The sequence below is a fragment of the Aulonocara sp. 'chitande type north' Nkhata Bay genome, linkage group LG22 (assembly GCF_057382095.1).
Source record: "Aulonocara sp. 'chitande type north' Nkhata Bay isolate Kocher_YH1m ecotype deep benthic linkage group LG22, A_spYH_male_GT1.1, whole genome shotgun sequence".
NCBI classification, from domain to species: domain Eukaryota; kingdom Metazoa; phylum Chordata; class Actinopteri; order Cichliformes; family Cichlidae; genus Aulonocara; species Aulonocara sp. 'chitande type north' Nkhata Bay.
In genome coordinates, this window is record NC_141364.1 from 5,239,396 (window position 1) to 5,257,974 (window position 18,579).

The window sequence follows — 18,579 nt, forward strand, 5'->3', positions numbered from 1 at the left end:
GTGTGCATTCAATGTTTATTTGTAACGTCTTCAGTTAGAAAAACAAATTTCAAGTGAAACATGATTTTTACCTTTCTATTTCTAGTGGCTAAAACCTGATCAGTTCATAACTCTGAGCCTCCATCAGCCACCTTTGGATGCTTTGCATTTTAATTTGGCTGCTCTGCCTAAGCAGTGAGGTGAACTGTCTGGACATGTCATGTCTTCTGTTTATCTTTCTATGATTCTTCTTTTTCTTCCAAGTTCCTTACCTCTTTTACTTGATCTTCTCTTTTTCTCCCTCACACTCAGTCATCCATCTTTGTCAGCCTCTGTGTCTAACCTTCTTGCTTGTTCACACACAGTTTATCACAATGCCAGGCACATCTGACTGCAGTATTCTCTCCCTCTGGCAGCTGGAGGACCAGCCATTCACTGACCCTCTGATTAGACAGTTGGAAAACAAACTGCTTGTACCACTGCGACACAGTGAGCTAGAGCCCACAAACATGTATTTGTTACAACATCAACATCACCTTAGTTTTAGAGACTGCTTTGTTTGTGGAGATGCCTTCTTACTGGATTGTTTTTTGGAGGGAGGGTTTGTTTGACCACTGTTTCTGTGAGTCCTACTTAGAGCCCATGTAAGTGAAATGTGAATAATAACAATCAATTTGATTGTTTGATTTGATGACTGTCAGGAGCAATAATGCTTTAGTCAAGCTTTTCAATTTCTTGCACAACTATGCTAATACTCACACCAACACCAAATAAAGCATATGAATCCAATAGCAGTAAGACAATGTTTCATATGGAAAGGAAACATGTCCAGAAACCAGACAAAGTCACTGAGCACACGGTCGGTTGGGGCCATCTTTCTGATGTATTCGTGGATGTTTGTTGTTCCATCCTGGACTGTGGTGCTGAGACTCACTAGTCCCTGGCCTCCTTCCATCCTCTTAGCATACAGCCTCAGGGTGCTGGACTTGGGGTGAAACCACCATGCATGGTCAGGAGCTTCCTTGTTTTGATGTTAGTGGCTTCTATCGCCTCCTTTGGCCAACTTATTATCCCAGCAGGGTACCTGATCACGGGCAGGGATAGCCTGGATCTTGATCTTATCGTTCAGCTGACTCTTCAGGATTTGCCTGACCCTCTCCAAGTACTTGGTGGTTGCAGCTTTCCTAGCGGCCTCTTCATGGTTCCCATTTGCTGTGGGATCTCCAGGTACTTGTAGCTTTCCTCAGTGTCTCAAAGTTGCATTCTGGTAGTTCGATCCTCTCAGTTCTGACTACCTACCCTCTCTTCATTACAATCCGACTACACTTCTACAATCTGAACGACATTCCATGTCCCTGCTGTAGATCCTGGTGGTGTGGATCAGTGAATCAGTGTCTCATTTACTTTTGGCATACAGCTTGATGTCACGGAGGCGGCTGACAACTGCTCCGTTCCGTAGTCAGTATTTGTAGCCAGTCTTGTTGATGATCTCACTGAGGGGGTTCAGGCCTATGCAGAACAACAGTGGGGACAGCTCATCTCCTTGGTAGATCCCATACTTGATCGTGACTTGTGCTATGGGCTTGAAGTTGGCCTCTAGTATTGTTCAGCACATCCCCATTGAGTTCCTGATGAAGGCTCTTAGGGTCCTGTTGATCTTATATAGTTCTAGGCATTCCAGGATCCAGGTGTGGGTCCAGGATCGAGTCGTAGGCCTTCTTGTAATCAATCCAGGCAGTGCACAGGTTGGGGAGCCGGGTCTTGCAGTCTTGGGTGACTGCTCTGTCTACCAGTAGTTGTTGCTTTGCTCCTCTGGTATTCTTGCCAATTCCTTTCTGAGAGGACGAACCATCATGGAAGGACCCCTGCACAGTATGTACCACCGGCAAATAGAGAAAGTGGTTTGCATCCGGAAATCCTACCAGTGGCTGGACAAAGCTGTACCGAAGGACAAAACAGAGGCACTAATCATGTCAGCACAGGAACAAGCACAAGATCCATAGACAAGTATAACTGGATTCAGATTTTTAATGATGTAAACAACAGGTTTATAACATTAATGTATATTTGTTGCATGGTAAACTTAATTGCTTTCTTCTCTGCTCAGTATTTCCATCTAGACGTTCAAGAGAATAAAATGGAATCCAAAGCAATATGCTGCAGACTTTCCATTACTTCCACAGAAATCAGAATGTTTTCTTTGTTTTTCCTTTTTGTTTTAATTCATAAAATGACAATATTAAGTAGTTCTTGGTCTACCAGTGTTTCTGAGTGTCCAAATGTTTGATGGGTTCATTTTAAGTTTCATAATAGTCCTTAAAGACTAACATACTAAATGCTTTAAATTGGTTATAGCAAACAAACTGGATAAGGTGTCTCATTGCTGCTGTCAGCTGGCAGTAAGCTATCAAGTTTTCACTGTCTGGTGGAATCGGTCTCACCAGTCTAACATCCGATCATGCGAGCCAACCGACAGCTAACCGGCAGTGTTACTTGAGGTGTTGAATCTACAATTCCCTCTTCAATCAGCGGGATCGTAGCTGTGGCCGCAGACATGAACCTCACAGCCAGGGCGGAGCTGACACAAGCCCCCTGCTGCAGCCCTTTCCCCTGGGTTGGATTTAGTGTCATTAACAGGTGGGCAGCAAAAATAGAAAGAGGAGGCACACACACACAGGAACACACACACACATGCAGTGAAGGGGATGGGTCTGAATGTGTGTGCTCATTTTCGCACAAGTACACTTTGAAGCTGAGACAGCCGTCCAACGCAACTGTCCATGTTAGCGTAAACAAACAGATTCACTTACAGAAGCTACAGTGTGACTGAATACCACAGACACACACACATACACACACAAACACGCACACGCGCCATCTCTTTTTCACCTCCTCCTTCAAGCATGAGCACATGTTACCCCATCTACCCCCCCTCAGACGTAATACTGAGCTACTTTGACCTACACTCCCCCTCCCCTCCCCCCCTCACCCTTTCACTTTCCCCTCCCTCAATCACTCCCTCTCCCGGCCTCAGCTCGCCCTCCGTCACTCCGAGCAGAACCACACACACAAAAACCAGGTCAGCAACTTGATAATGTCATTGTTGTGATATTTGTGAGATGGCGGCGAGCGCAGTGAAGCAGGCGTGCAGCACGTGTTAAAGAGTGAAAAAGTGAGACTAATCTGTCTAATTTCAGCATGATAATTTCTGGCTGCTGAACTGTGTGAAGGGGGCTGGGCTGGTGGGGGAATAAAGCTGAACTTCAAACGTTGCCTTTACAGAGTGTTTATGGTGTTTGTTGTGTGTGCGTGTTTGTGTGGGTTCCATGTTGGCTTATTTTTGGATTCACTAAGAAAGTGAGTGAACTTGTTAAAGGTTGACGCTGGACTTTCCTGCTCATGCTTCATTGCTGCTTTTCCAGCGTGTTATATTGGATGCCTTATAAGGTGAGACCTGATTGGTTTTGATGAGTAAGGATAGCAGACTTTAATTTTTTTTTTTTTAAACAGGTGCCCAGACACTTTACATAAGAAATATTTGAAATCAGCTACGAGCAGTTAAATATGTCAGTGATGTTTTGCTGTTGTGGTTGTGTTTGCTGTTGCTTTAGATATGGAAGCTCATAGTGACCACTTTGCACCACTGTTTTTTTGACAAATTGCCTGCAGTGTATTGTTATGTCATTTTTACAGTGTTATGTAGGCGTTATTATAGGAGTGCCAGCACAAAGACAAATGATACCACAAAATGCAATAAATGTTTGGTTTTTTTTATAAAGAGTGCTGCTGTCCTTTGCCCTCTCAGGAGCAGAGTTAACTTTAGTTTTACTTAATTAGGGGGAAAAGTTGCAGTTCTGCAACATGAATAAATCAGGCACAAAAGTGCTTTTAAACAAAAATTTAATCTTGTTAGAAAATATCTTAACACCAGAGTAATGTTACCTATTAATGCAAGATAACCATTTGAGAAAAACTATAAACTATTTTTGCATTTTCTTTTCCACTTTAGTGTAAATGTGCAGATAACACGGATGCTATATAAGAAGATATGTTGAATTTAACTGCTAACAGTGTTTGAACATGTTTGTCATTGGATAAATGTGTGTGTTAACCAGAGCTATTTCAAGTATATAATTACTTTTTCTGAGTTGTGGCTTTCTGTTACTAATCTAGGCCACACACTATGTAGAGAGCCCCTAATGTTTACAACCTAATTTGACTATTAGAACAAATTGCTTTGCAGTTAATACATTTGCACTGTCAAATCACTATAAAATTGTTATAACATTTGTAAATGCCAGTGTCATTAATGATGTCCCCAAGACACTCAAAAAGGTTCTGGTTCATAACCTGCTGATCAGCTTTTGCTGTGGAGTTTGCATGCGTCTGTTTAACTAGTGGTACTAAATTGGCCAAAGGTGAAAATACGTATGGTTGGCGCCCTGTCCAGGGTGCTCGATGTCAGTTGGGATAGGCTCAAATCCTTCTGTGCCCTGCGATAAGAGGTTTAAAAAAACTCTACTTACTGTGCAAGACACTTTCACAATCAACAGAGATAAATCACTATAATGAAGTGCATTATTATATGTAAAGGTTTAGAATTTGAAGATGTGCATTAAGTGGAGGATTTTGTCTGTTAATGTGATCATATGTTTATATTCTACTGTGTTGTTGTGGCTTATTATCTCTGTTTCACAAACCTGACTGAAAACGTCTCTAAGCCTGCACTCTGTGACTTGTTATCTTATTCACAAGGTAGATGTTGATATGAAAGTAAAATTGCGTCTTCTCCCCAGGGAACAGCTTTCATTTTTGCTAACAAGACACAGGGTTGCATGTTGTGTCTGTTGTCACCGCATCTGGGTGGAACTCAGCGGGGTAGCCGCGTCATTCCCCCTCCAGAAACAAAGGGTTTAAGACTGAGTTCACTGGCGATGTGTCTGTGTGACTTCGTATCACAGAGTTTCTCAGAATAGGTAATTGGTCGTGTCTTGAACATGATGAGTATCGCTGAGGTACCACAAAGTATCTCAGAATAGATAGCAGGTTAAGATTTCACTATGCTGACTATTTCTCTATGTGCTTGCTGTCAACATCTCAAAATAGATAATTGATTTTGACACCACCATGCTAAGTGCCTTTATATTGGCTTAGTGTCCTTATGAAAAATGGAGAACAGGGCACAGATAATTATTTCTGATTTCTAGTATTTGCGAGCTCTCTCCAGTATTGTGTTCTTCCTTTTTTTAAGTGCACTGATGAAAGCACTGAATCCTGGTTATTTAATGCAGTCATTTTTTTGGCTCAAATTACAGTGGACTTTTGTTACAGAACAGCTGCTTCATGTGGGCTCAGATCACACAGGAATAGAACAGAATAGACATTTTTATGGCCCAATTAGAGTCTTGTGAACTGTTCATTTACTTTTAAGATTGAACAAATGACATTCATGAAAGTTTCTATTTTTGGAGAGTTTGACATTATTTACACCTGGGTGATATACGGATAATGAGACTTCATAATGGACTTTTATATTGTTCACTGACATAAATAACCATCTTGCTTGAGCCATGGGTCAGTCACAATGAAATGTCAAAGCTGGATTTAGTTTTATAATACAATACTTTCTCACAAATAAAACAGGTCTTCAAGAAAAAAATATTCAGCTGCATGGGATATTTTTGGTAAATGTTATGTTACCACCCCCCGAATTCTGAGATTAAAGTCAGATTTCTGAGAAAAAAGTCTGAATTCTGAAAAAAAGTTTGAATTCTGAGAAAAAAAGAATTCAGAGAAAAAAGCCTGAATTCTAAGATTAAAGTCAGAATTCTCTGAATTCTGACTTTCTTTTTCAGAATTCTGGAAAAAAACAAACAAACAAACAAAAAAAAACCGATGCACCCGTTTTTTTTTTTTTTTGTTTTTTTTTCCCCCAGTGGCCCTAATCCTGTTCCATAGTAAACATCTATAAGAAACATATAAACATATTTAATATAAACATATTTAATGGCTCTTACATTTTAATTCTTTGTTCCCTCTTTTTATTCTAGGAAGTGTCCTTTCTTACTCTCCTGACCTACCTCTACTGATGTTCAGAAGATACTCTTCTCAGTACATCTTCTTTAATCTGTAATCGTTTATTTTTTCCATGATGATTCACTTAGCGGTTTTGTATCTGTCATCCAAGCCACCATTTTTCCTCAGCATTCTTTTCAAGAGAAGGATAATTGGCACCTTTTCCTCCTAAAGACGTTGTATGTCTAGTTTCTGGTCCCATTCTGGACATTTTAATAGTTTTTCTTTCAATTCCTAACTAGCCATTTCCTCTGTTTTTGCTCTACTCTTAATCTTGAATTGAAGAAAAGCCCAAATCGAGTTAGACCACAGACTGGACCCTGCTCGGCTTCCTTGGTAGTTTTATATTTTCTCAAAATGTGGTCAACGTTTTTTGTGACTGACGAGGAGGGCCGCACTGTAGGCCCAGGGACCCCCGGAGTGGCTGGCGGGCCTGTACCAGGAGGACCAGCCCAGGGTGCAGGGGGTCTGGCCAGCCTGATGAGTGGACGCAGTACATTTGGTGGGAACAAGCGCCGCAGGACAACATCAACAGGACATGCCATGAGTGAGGCCCAGGAGGGAAAGGTAACTGGTTTTATATTGTGTAGATGTATGTTTATTTTCTGGATGCATGATCATAGTCTGGAGGTAACAGAACCAATCAAATAGCTGCCTTAAGTGAAGTCAAGGTACAGGGAACACACCACAGGATCAGAAAATGGCTCTGAATATTAGAAAATACATGTTTTGAAAAGATTAATTTCAGTTATCTGACAATAAGGTGATAAAGATTAAACTGAAATGCAATCTATAGGTGTCAAATAGGTATGTGACTATGAAAAGCTATTAATTTTCCTATTTCAAAATTGTATTATTTTACTATTAGAACAATTTTCTGGCCTTGCTGTCTGTCATTCATCTGACAACATCAGGCAGTGAGAAAAAATGGGAATGGGACATATCTTTGTTTGGTCACTATAGTCATATATGTGACCAAATCATATATGATTTATGAGTAAAAAAGTCAGCATTATGTGCTTTACAGACTTAGTCTAAATAATCTAAGTAATTTTATGTAACTGAGCTCAGCCAGACACCTCTGAAAGCACCATTTTGATTCTGTGTAGTGCTGTGTGTAGGAGTGATGGGTAGGAGTCCTATTTCTATGCTGCCGTTTATTGTTTGGATGGTATGGAGGATCACAACTGACAAAATTTAAATTACAGAAATAAATCAACAAATTCATCAACACATCCTCAGTAAAATGCCCTAAAAACTACTGTTAAAAATACATTTAGAAATAAATTAATATGTGACAAACTGAAAATGATGTCTTCATTTCATTTCATTAACTTGCTTGTTTAACTTTCAATTAAATACTCTCTCTCTCATATATATGCAGTATATTTAGTTTTATCTAAACATATTTATTTAAGATGTTTACATCCCGTTTTGTCACTACATTGAATTTGACGGTATTCAAAAGTTATTTATAAGCAATAACCTGGAAATTTATCTAATGGTGTTCTTACTGGAGGCAGTGGCAGTTACACTATTCTTTGCATGAACATCTGGTCATTTGCATAATGACAAAGAAAAGAAATAGCTCTGTCATAGTTTGGGCCTATATTTTAGGCAGTGGGGCTAGGGATATTCCTGAAGACTACTAAAAGAAATTAAAAGAAAGGTTGCCTAAAAGAGTACAAGCTGTCTGGTTTTGCCTTATATACCGCATTGCTTCAATAATCATTGCAACTAGTTCCAATTTTCCAAGCAAAATATAAAGAAATGGTACTTCAAGACTTTTGCACAATGCTGTGAATAAAATATGATATAAATGGGGCACATTAGTTAGTCTGTTTATCTTTTGTTGTGTATTAGATTTTGGCAGGTGTGGGTCCCTACCAAATAGGAATAGACTGTATAATCTGGGAATGAACGCTAACAATTAGAGACTAAAGGGCAGCGTGTAAGGGACACTGTAACTGACTACACCTCACGACTTGAGCACACGGCAGTGACAGTACATTTATGAAAAAAAAAATCCTTACGTTAACTTAAATTGTTCTTGTTTTGTCACCAGATCAAATTAGCATTCTTTGTCGCCATTGTTGGTGTAGTCCTGACAGTCCTCGGGGTCGGGACTGAGTTCTGGGTGGAGCTGGCACCGCCGAAGAGTTTCTATAACAATCAGGTGAAAGTCAGACTTTTTTCTGTTCATGAGCTATGTTGCTGTTTTCACTGATAAACAGATGTGACAGAGTGTCTTAGATATTATCTGTCCAGGGTAGAAGTAGTACGGGCTAAAGTACCAACTAAACAGTCATTTCCTTTTAGAAATGAAAGGCTGTTTGGTCCAAAGGGCAAAACCCTGTGATCGATGGCAAAAAATATTACCCCTGATTTTAAATCAACAGTCTTTGTTTTGCAGACTTGTCTGACAGCCCACTATGGGCTGTGGAAGGGCTGCACCAAGACCCTGTGGGTGTCTGATATTGACCCAGAGAGAGAGAGCTGCGGACCTGCTGAACTGGCTGGAGGTGACTTGTGAAATTACTGACTGGTTGGGTGGATGTGTGTCTAACTTTTGGATGATGGATGACTAGTCCGTCTGATGAAAAGAGGTTTGAACAGATGATTGATGGAGCAATCAGCTGACTGGACGTTTGTCAAACCGTCGAGCTTGTTGGACAGTTCAGTTTGAGGGAGAGAGTTAGAATGAAGGAGTGGTCTACCTGACTTTTTGGCTAGACAAATGATGCTTGGCTCACTGTTTGATGGCTGGCAGGCTGAATAGTCTGGCTGAGTAACTGACTGAGTCATTGTTACAGAGTGAAATGGTCCACATTTTGTTTTTGGGTCAAGTGAAGGGATACAACAGAACAAGGACAACAATATCCGGCTTCTGTTTGAGTGTCTAAACACTTGAATTTTAACTTGTGTTCATACTGCATGGGTTTTAATATATCTGTTTTAATGATTTCAAATGCTGTTCTGCCACGATGAGAGAGCGGTGCAGTGTTCAGCAGTGGTTGGCTGGGGCCTGTCTGCGTGGAGTCTGCATGTTCTCGCTGTACTTTCTTCCTATAGTCCAAAGGCATGCACATTAGATAAACAGGTCATTCTAAACTGATCATATGTTTTGATGGAAGAGTATGTGGTGGTATATGTAATCCTTGTGATAGACTGACTTGTCTAGTGTATACCGAAGCAGCAAAACAACTGTCACATTGAACTGCAAAAAACTTCAGATCTCAGAATCCCATTTTAAAATGCCAAACTTTACAGCAATAAAAGTCATGTTTACATCCTGGTATGAAAACAGCTTTGGCTCATATATACTCAGTTTGACCATCCCTTCATACTTGTGCTGTTGATCCATTAACTAATAATTAGAACACTCAAGAATTTTGTGCTTTAGTTTTGGTGAGTAAAATTCTAGTCTATCGGTGTGCTCCACCTATAGAATTTATGGATGCAGCCTGCTAATCAAGCTTGCTATCATTAGCTGATAATGAAAACCTCTAATGCAAATATGGTCTCTTCTTGCTCAAACAGCCCACAGCTGAGGCTTCAAAATGTCCAAAACAGTGCCTCAACACCAATGGACTAAAATAATACCCAATGCTCCAACTATGCTGTCATATACCCTACCAGTTCTCAAGCCTAATCAGGTTCTACTGATCTCACAACTTACAGTTTCAGGTGCAGGAGCAGCAGAACAAAATGAGACTGTGGGTTGGAAAACTTTGGAAACATTGTTAAAGCTATTTTGTCAAGGTGTGCTGTGTGGCAGATAGGATGAAGGACCCAAATGCAGCACTCACAGGACACAAGGGTGAACTAAAAGAGGCAGCTTTATTGCGCTGTAGCAAAAACATACTAGGAACCAAAAATCCAAAAACAGAACACTAGAAATTAATGACAAGGAACTAAGACACTGGGAATAGAGGTAGAACCCTACCAAGAACACGGAGGGGGGAAAAGCACACAGCATGGTAACGGTACAAAGCAACACTGACAGAGAGAAACACAGGGCTTAAATACAGTGAGGGGAAATGAGGGAATGAGACACAGGAGGAAAGCACAGCTGGGAGTAATCAAACGTAACAAGACAAGGGGAGGCAAAACTAGAAACACTGCACGCAGGACAGGGACTATGAAAATAAAAACATGAGACAATTCACACAGACGCTTGACACTAAGACGTGGAAACATGACAGACCTGGGAACAGAGGAAACATGAGGCACAGAGGCAAAACTGACTAGACGTGGAACACAGTAAAAAACACAGAAACAGAACAGAAAACCTAAAAACCAGAACTATAATTACCATACAACCAGAAAGCCATAATATAAAAAGTATAACTTAATTCAAAATCAGAAACACTGAATGACCAGACCCAGGACCAGGACATATTTGCAGTATCGCTCCTATTTTCCATGACTCACCTGTATGAACTCCTCTTTTTGCTAAATGATTCGTATAAAAGAACAAAATTGAGATTTTAAGATAAGATAAGATAAGATAGAACTTTATTAATCCCTCGGGTGGGTTCCTCTGGGAAATTCGACTTCCAAAGAAAAGCACAGCAACGACCGAAGTTACAGTTACAAAAAGAGAATTGTTATATATATATATATATATATATACACACACACACACACACACACACATATATAAATACAGAGACAAATATAAATAAAATATACAAAGGGGATAAATAGAATAAATAGGAATAAAAAAAATAAAAATAAAAATACAAGTGAATTGCACATTTCAAGTATTGAGTCTAAGGACTGAGGAGTCCACAGAGACATCTCTGCATCTTATCAGAGAAGAGATCTCTTTGATTATCATCAAGTGAGAAAGCTTTACAGGGTAATGGGGGTGCAGTAAGATTTTTTGAACATGTGGAAGGAATGAATATGAAGCTGAAACAAGTAAAATTCTTGGCCTGCACCCTGCATCAGGAAAAAGATTCACTGTCAAAGAACAAAACAAACCTTCTTTTATGTTATAGACTCCTTTAAATTGCTAAACTACAATGTTAGAAACTACTGGAACATAGTAAGTGCAGTACACGTGTTACAAAGTCAAACACCCTGCAGAACATCATGGGCAGTAGAACAATAAATGCAATATGTGTCATTTGCAAACGAGCCGATTCTTTGTAGCAAACATCAAAAGCGAAACAACTTTTAACCGCTCCTGCTCAGCTCTGCTGAGAATCTTCTTTATTTTGCTGGGCACACCAAGCAGACCAATCACATGCAAAGACAGGCAAGGATCATAACATTATGTAAAAGAAGCAAGAAGGCAGAGGTTCAGGAGACAACGAGTGCAGCGGTACAGGCAAGAGACAGAGAGACGAGGAGATGAATTTGAATTCAAGGCTAAAGAAACGAGCAAAATGCAAAAGTAAGATAACTCGGAACTGCTAAATTAGGCTAAAATACAATGCTCTGAATGAAGGGCCATTTAGCCAGGCTTTTCTAAGGGAGCCGAGTCAAAAGAGCCAAATCTTTGAAAAGAGCTGGACCACCCATCACTAATATAATATACTCTCATTTTGATCATTTTTTTCTTTTTATATGGTTACATGGATGGTTAGATTTACCAAGGTTTAATTCTGCTTAAACAAAGATATTATGTAGCCATATTGAGATGTCACATAGCACTAATAGTGACGCATACATGCATTCTGAAAAAGCTCAGTGATTCCATTTATGAATGTATGGAGTATAATTTGAGATAAAATCTCCTCTTAATATAATATGGATGTATATAAAGTTTAGCTTTTAGTCTATACTACAACTTTCAATAAAAACTCAAATATTTATTCATTCACAGATTTATTTATTCGAAGAACATGAAAAACAGCAAGTTGCTGAACCCAAACCTCAGAATTTAAAAATGATCATCATTGAATTTTTAGATTTTAGCTCATCCAGTCAAAGGACTGATCAGTATATACCACAACAATGTGTCCATCCATCCGTCTGTCCACAGTTCAGGAGACCTGCTACTCCACCTACAATATTGTCTTCACCCATTCTGTGTTCAAGGTCACATTTACAGGCAATAACCTGGGAACTGATGGATCATGAGTCAGATGAACTGCTACATCACTGACTGTTCTGACTTTCCTGCTTTATTAAGATCCTTTATCCAATTTAAATGTGAGATGTTATTTTAGGGGTTTTCTTCTTAGCCAGACACTGATGATGGAAATGCTGGCCCACAAATTCCTTTGGGGATTAAAGTGTACACATGTTCTGTGGTCAATGAAAGGAAAGTCCAATTATTGCCTGACTGGCCAGCTACAGCGAGCCTTTATTTGTTGATGGGATTTGAATTCTGCCAATTGGGATTTTAGAGTGCTGCAGTGTTCGCTGAAACTCTTATAGCTGCGGCAGCAGAAAAAAAAGAGACCAAGCCAGAACACTGAGGATGCGGCTTTGATCACACTAATTAAGAGTGATGTGTGCGCGTGTTGTGCATGCTCGTGTTTGCCAATGCACAAGGGAACAGATAGAGGTGTCACAATCTATTTGACGGCCAATTTCTAATTACTGTAACACATCATCAAGAAGGCAGAATACAAATTGCGCAGGAAGCATTGGGTTGTCACCTTGAGCTTGTCATTGACGTTCACGGCTGATTATGTTTGATGGAGAATAATTGAAACCAAAGCATCCAGGGGTGGGACGAGGAAGAAGATGTGGGGGTGTGGCTTCTTGAATTTCAAAAAGATGATCAAGATCATTTGCAACTACAGGAGATTACCTGTCAGTGTTCATGTCACTTATAGCGATTTGTCTTTCGCTCTCCTTTCGTCTCCTGCAGAATCAAACTGCACGTACTTCAAGTTTTTTACTACAGGGGAAAATGCTGTGATGTTTCAGAAGACGACACAGAAAAGTGAGTCACTTAGGCTCTTTCAGCTGCCCACTCCTCTCTTTTCTTTTTTCTCCACTTGTACCTCTCACTGACCCCACCCCCTCCCCCTTTCACCTGTGCCCTCTCTGCCCTTTCATCTTTATCCTCTCTTATCCTGCCATCACCTTTCCCATGATCTATCCCTGTATTTCTCTGTCCCATCGTTTTCTCTGTGTCTCCCTTCACCTCCTTGCTACGCTCTTTCAGGTTGATCATTGTCTGCTCCCTGAGTGTTTGAAATGCATTCCGCCTACGCTGCGTTCAAGTGCCTCCGAGCTGCTGTCTAACCTCCCATTTCACTGGCAGTTTCATAATGTATTAAGATCACACAGCGCCATACACTGAATGAAGAAAGACGCACGTACATTAAAAACTCATTGTTCACTGGTGCCACATCATTGTCACGCTATAAGCCTCAATCTAGTGATTTAAAGTCGCCACGAGTATGAAAAATAATTCATTTGGAGTCTAATTCAAAATCCATACACCTATCCAAACCTTTTACATCTGAAGATGATTGTGTTATTGGAATAAAAGCACTTTCCAAGACATCCAACATGCCATTTACATCTGTAGCATCGGTGGTTTTGGAGGGACTGAAAATTGTTCAACACAAAAATTTTCTGTTACATTATCTGTAGCTCTGTAGCTAGCAGAGAAAGTGCTGTCTTCTTTTTTGGCAGGATATATGTTGTCAGAATCCAACAAATAAGATGACCCTAAAATTTCTATCTTTTCCCAACTTTATCGCACTACTTTATATTCTGTCTCTTATAGCAGTGGTCTCCAACCAGTGGACCATGGACCAGTCATGAGTTGAGGCTTGGGTGTGAAATTTATAGTTTTCAGGGTTTTTATTGATTTGTATCGTTATTTCTTTTATCGTTAACTCGCTTTCCCTGGGTCTTTTTCTGTGTGTTATGAATAGATGTTCTTTTTTTTGGTACTGGTTTAATTTTTGTTGTATTTATCTGCTACACCTTAAAGGCCAGTCCATGAAAATATTGTTGGACATAAACCAGTGTATGGCACAAAAAAGGTTATGGACCGCTGTCTTATAGTTAAAAAATATATATATAATATACACATTTTCAACTCAAATGTGTCTTCAGTGTAATCTATGCAAAACAATTTCTGCAAATAAGTAGAATCAAATATCACCTATAAACAAACATTTTTTTATTACTACAAGCTTTCTTATTTGCATTTGTATTCCACCTGAAGTCTAATCAAATTTAGAAAGCTCTGGTTGTGTTCATGTAAATGAGTCCATGTGCAGCGCAACTGAGGAAATAAATTTGCCAAAACCTAAACTGTCCAATGACATTTTAGCATTCATAAACAATGACTGGCACATGGAAGAGGAAGTCTTGGCCTGGATATCAGCTGGTTTTACGGGAAAGGTCAAAATACTAACTTTTATCTCCAGAATCTAAATGAGTGTATGCTAGCCAAGGGTTTTCCGATTTTGTGTTCAACCTAACTTGTGTCACTGTTCATGTGGACGTAGCGCTTTCAGTGGGAGAAACGTTTCATCACTCATCCAATTGACTTCTTCAGGCTCAGCTGCAGGTTTCCCCAACCTTAAAAACAGTACATTTGCACATTGACTGAAACCAGCCCACTGAATGAACAATGGGCTGTGAGGTCACTTGGATGAGTGACGAAACGTTTCTCCCACTGAAAACGTTACGCCCGGATGAACAGAATCAACCTTTTAGCGTTTACTTACCTGGATGATTGAGCATGCCCCAAAACATGAATTTAAGATTTAGTTTGGGTATACAGTCACAATGTTAGTTGAGCATTTATTACAACAGAGTGATTCACAAACTGGAATGTTAAGCAGCTTTTATTTGAGCAAGCTCCTGAAACCTCATGCCTTAACATGGAAGCTGTGATTTGCAACATGGGATCATTCCCATTGCTAATTTTTCATTAGTCAAACCAAACTGCGTACAAAGCTGCTTTATCATTCCTACTGGAAATCATTTGCAATTTGTTACTGTCATTCCTCAACTGTGTCACCCCCGTCATTAGTGAACTGGCTAATTGTGTATATTTTTCCATGAAATAGACTCCTACTAACACAAATATAAAATGGTTTACGTATCATTTGTTCAACCTTGCTACGAGCTGTTACACACGAAAGCCCTGTCCGCATTTAAAGCGATTTACTCGTCATGCATCGCTTTGTTGCTGACAGTTGATTGCTACAGAACAAGGCGCCAGTTGTGTATGTAACCATCTAATGTTTTTACCACTTCATCATTTCAGTCAGTGGTATCCTCTCTGGTAGTCTCCTTCTGTGCTGACACCCCCTAATGCTATGCTACAGCAACATTACAGTGAGACAAAAACAATGGCGGCATTTAAAAGGCAGCAGCTGGTTACAAACTTGTCCGCTCTGTCTTTTAGATACGATACATTTTTCCCTGTTGAACACAGAAATAAATGAACCACCTTTTGATCGAGTTCTGTCCAAAATCCACTTATATTAACACCGTCATTATTCCCTATGTAGATCTGAATGTGGCAGCAGCAATGTTGGCCCTATTCAGCCTGTTTCTGATGGTGATGGGCGCCATCTGCATCACTATGGCTCTCAGTAAGGAGATCCTGTTTTTCCTTAAACCAGCATCTGTATGCTTCATTCTGTCAGGTCAGTAAAGGTGGCAGCAAAGTTACCCTCACAAAGGCAAATTTATCCAAAACTATACCTCTCACAGCTCGTTCTGGTTCCTCCATCACAGGTGTTCTGGTGCTCCTGTCCCTCTTGGTTTTCCACCAGTCTGTTTTGGCTTTTCTTGCCAGCAATCACACAGTTCCTCTCCACCATGAGCTCTCCTGGTCAGTATCGTGTATTGGCTGTGCGGGGGCTGTCCTCATCGTGGGTGGGATCCTCTTCCTGCTGTTGGCGTTGCCCTACAGCCCCTGGCAGAAGTGCCTCCCTCACAAGGACAGCAGTAGCTAGTGGACTGGAGGTGATGGTGCATTTTATCTGCCCCTCTTGTAAGGGGGAGGGTGCAGAGAAGTGAGGAGGTTTCCCAGAGATGTCTTACCAAAGAGATAGCTTTTTCTGTTGACTTAGAGCAATTTTGTTAAAAGAGTCGCTGGTTTTACTTTAGTTACTGCATTTACCAAAATATGCCATTATCGTATCCTAATTTAGTAAAAAATAGCTTTAATTTCTTTCTGTTGCACAACAAGCCATTAATTTACAAAGAATGTGGTGACCTTATTGCTCAGATGTGTGTGGGAAACACTTCTGTATTGTCTTACTAATGATCTTGCAGGGTTTAGAGGCTATTGTTGTTAATAATTCAAAAATGATTTAAAAAAAAGAAAAGAAAAATTTTGTTCCTTCCAACTTTTTTTTTTTAATATTCATGATTTTCATCCCTCTACTTAAACTCACTACTTATTTAAGAATTTGCTGAAATGCCAATTAAAATATCTGCCACCTTCACTGCTAACATTTTTATGATGCTCGACACATATTAAAATGCTTTCCAGTTAATTTCTCTCCTTATTTATTATTCACACAGCTAATTCACCCATTAGCTAATAAGCTTTTAAAATGACTTTTGTTCTGTGTGTTTACTCTGAGAAAGGTTCTGCTCATAGATGCACAATTGCACAAGCCGAGAGCATTCAGCAGTTAAATGTTGTGTTAATGTCACTCTTGTTTTACCCCAAATACATTTACTGTGGCTACGCTTCGATAGCTTTCTCATTTTCTTTTAAAAAGCTGCCTTTCTGCTCAGGTAACAATGTGACCACACCATCATCAGAACTGTGTGCTGACTGCCAATTTGAGAAAGTCATAAAGTTTATTTTTAGTGATGTGTGAAAAAAAAACAACCCTGATTGCCTTTTCTCCCGCAGAGCTCCTTTATTATTGCTATGCTGTTTTTTGTTGATCCTTTGTGTATATTGAGATTATTTCGAATTACCTGCATAACCATGTATGAGCCCGTCTTCTTGAAATTACAATTATATGCATTTAATTCAAAACAAAATCACTTTTGTAAATTTAAAAAGAAAAAGCTGCTAAATTGTGTATTTACTGACAAAAACTTGTCAGTAAAATATAATTGTTACTGGGCTGTATCCCTCTGAATTGGATAAGCAGAAGAAAATGGACGGTACATGCTTTTAAAATGGTTTTCAGTTATATTTTTTAAAAGCCAAAAAGGGATCATGTTGCGGGTTAGCCATGAAGCTTCTGCAGCACTAAATAATGCTGATATGATTCAATATCACTATTGCTACTTGGTTCACTGGAAAACATTAGAATTTCTGCAGTAATCAGAAATGGAAATTATAATAAGATCAAAGCTTGTTTGAGTATATTTTCAAGGTCATATATGAGCTTACAAAACTTTCCATATATTTGGCTGATAAAATAAATGATCACAATTCACTGTGTTCAACGTATAAATATAACTTCAAGGAGACAGGTCCATCCTGTTGTAATATTGTACCAGTACATATACATGTATTTATATATATATTTGGCTGTTATAAATGTAGCGTAACACTCCTGCCTTGTCATCTTCATCACATGCAGATACAAGAACACTGTAAGAACAGTATTGGTTTGACATTTTAAATGTAAGTACAGAGGGGACTACACAGTCCTGCAGAAGCTGCACTGTGTTAATCAGCTGCCAGGTTTTTACCTTCAAGGTTTTTCTCGGATGATTTCTGTTAAAACAAAGTGCTTCTCTGCCTGAATGAAGGGTGAACTGTCGCTGCAACTTTTTTGAACTGAATCGACTGAGTATGAATGAGTTCATTTCATTATTAAACATCACATGAATATTTAATGTCATCCTCTATCAGGTTCCATTTTTCTCCTATTCTGCACTCTCAACACGTTCTTGGCTTACAGTCGCTGCCTCCACTATCGCTGCTTTTATGAACTGTCCCACTTTACACCTCATAACTGAACTGTTAACTACATGCTCTATTTCATACTTTTTCTTTGGGTTCTGTTCATTGGAATCTCATCAGATTAAAATGCTGTGTAATATTGCAGAAGTATTATTCTGTATTTTGAATAAAAAACATGCTTTGAGATTAAAACCTGAAGTCTGGCATATACTGTACACCAGGATGTTTGAGTAGATCAGACCTGTCCTTGTCCATCTCGCTGCATCTAAATGATCAGGTGTGTAAATGTTTGGTGGGCCACAATTTGTTTTTTGTTTTTTTTTACAAAATTGGCTCTGCTTGGCACAACATAACAAAGATGTGTTGTGCCACAGTGAGTTTTTGTTTTTTTTTTTTACCAGTATGTTTGGTTCACAGTAGGGGTGTGATGATATATGGGTACTAATGATATTTGTGTATGTAAAAATGAAATATTTATGGAATTTTAACACATATGATTATATTCTGGGCGATCCATTGCTAAATAACTAAATAACAGGAGCACTACTGGATTCTCTCAAACCACCATTTGTCATGGAAGCCTGTCACTAAGCGCTATGATGTAGCCTCAGCTTATTTACACATTTTATGGCTGGCTAAAGTTTGGCCGGCAGCTTCTCTCACACACCTGGAGATTCAGTTCTCACAGCAAACATCCTTAG

The 18,579-nt window shown here is 39.4% G+C and overlaps 1 protein-coding gene across 3 annotated transcripts; it reads left to right on the forward strand.

The window, feature by feature from the left end:
- Positions 1–3,008: 3,008 nt before the first annotated feature.
- Positions 3,009–18,064, forward strand: cacng6a (calcium channel, voltage-dependent, gamma subunit 6a). 3 transcript variants are annotated; one of them, XM_086280650.1, is made up of 7 exons: positions 3,009–3,058; positions 6,030–6,621; positions 8,120–8,230; positions 8,468–8,576; positions 12,887–12,961; positions 15,504–15,641; positions 15,733–18,064. In XM_086280650.1, the coding sequence occupies exons 2-7, from the start codon at positions 6,412–6,414 to the stop codon at positions 15,951–15,953; spliced, it is 864 nt and encodes a 287-aa protein (XP_086136776.1). In that variant the 5' UTR covers positions 3,009–3,058; positions 6,030–6,411; the 3' UTR covers positions 15,954–18,064. The 3 variants fall into 3 exon arrangements, with proteins under 3 accessions (XP_086136776.1, XP_086136778.1, XP_086136777.1); XM_086280652.1 differs by having other exon boundaries at positions 3,036–3,151; XM_086280651.1 differs by lacking the exon at positions 3,009–3,058 and adding an exon at positions 3,278–3,426.
- The last annotated feature ends 515 nt before the right edge of the window (positions 18,065–18,579 follow it).

What these genes read in the sequence shown, in the direction of transcription:
- cacng6a (XM_086280650.1), top strand. Translation starts at nt 6,412, where the DNA reads ATGTGGTCAACGTTTTTTGTGACTGACGAGGAGGGCCGCACTGTAGGC. An exon ending in AGAGTTTCTATAACAATCAG is followed by an intron (nt 8,231 to 8,467) that starts GTGAAAGTCAGA and finishes TTTGTTTTGCAG; the next exon opens with ACTTGTCTGACAGCCCACTA. An exon ending in TCAGAAGACGACACAGAAAA is followed by an intron (nt 12,962 to 15,503) that starts GTGAGTCACTTA and finishes TTCCCTATGTAG; the next exon opens with ATCTGAATGTGGCAGCAGCA.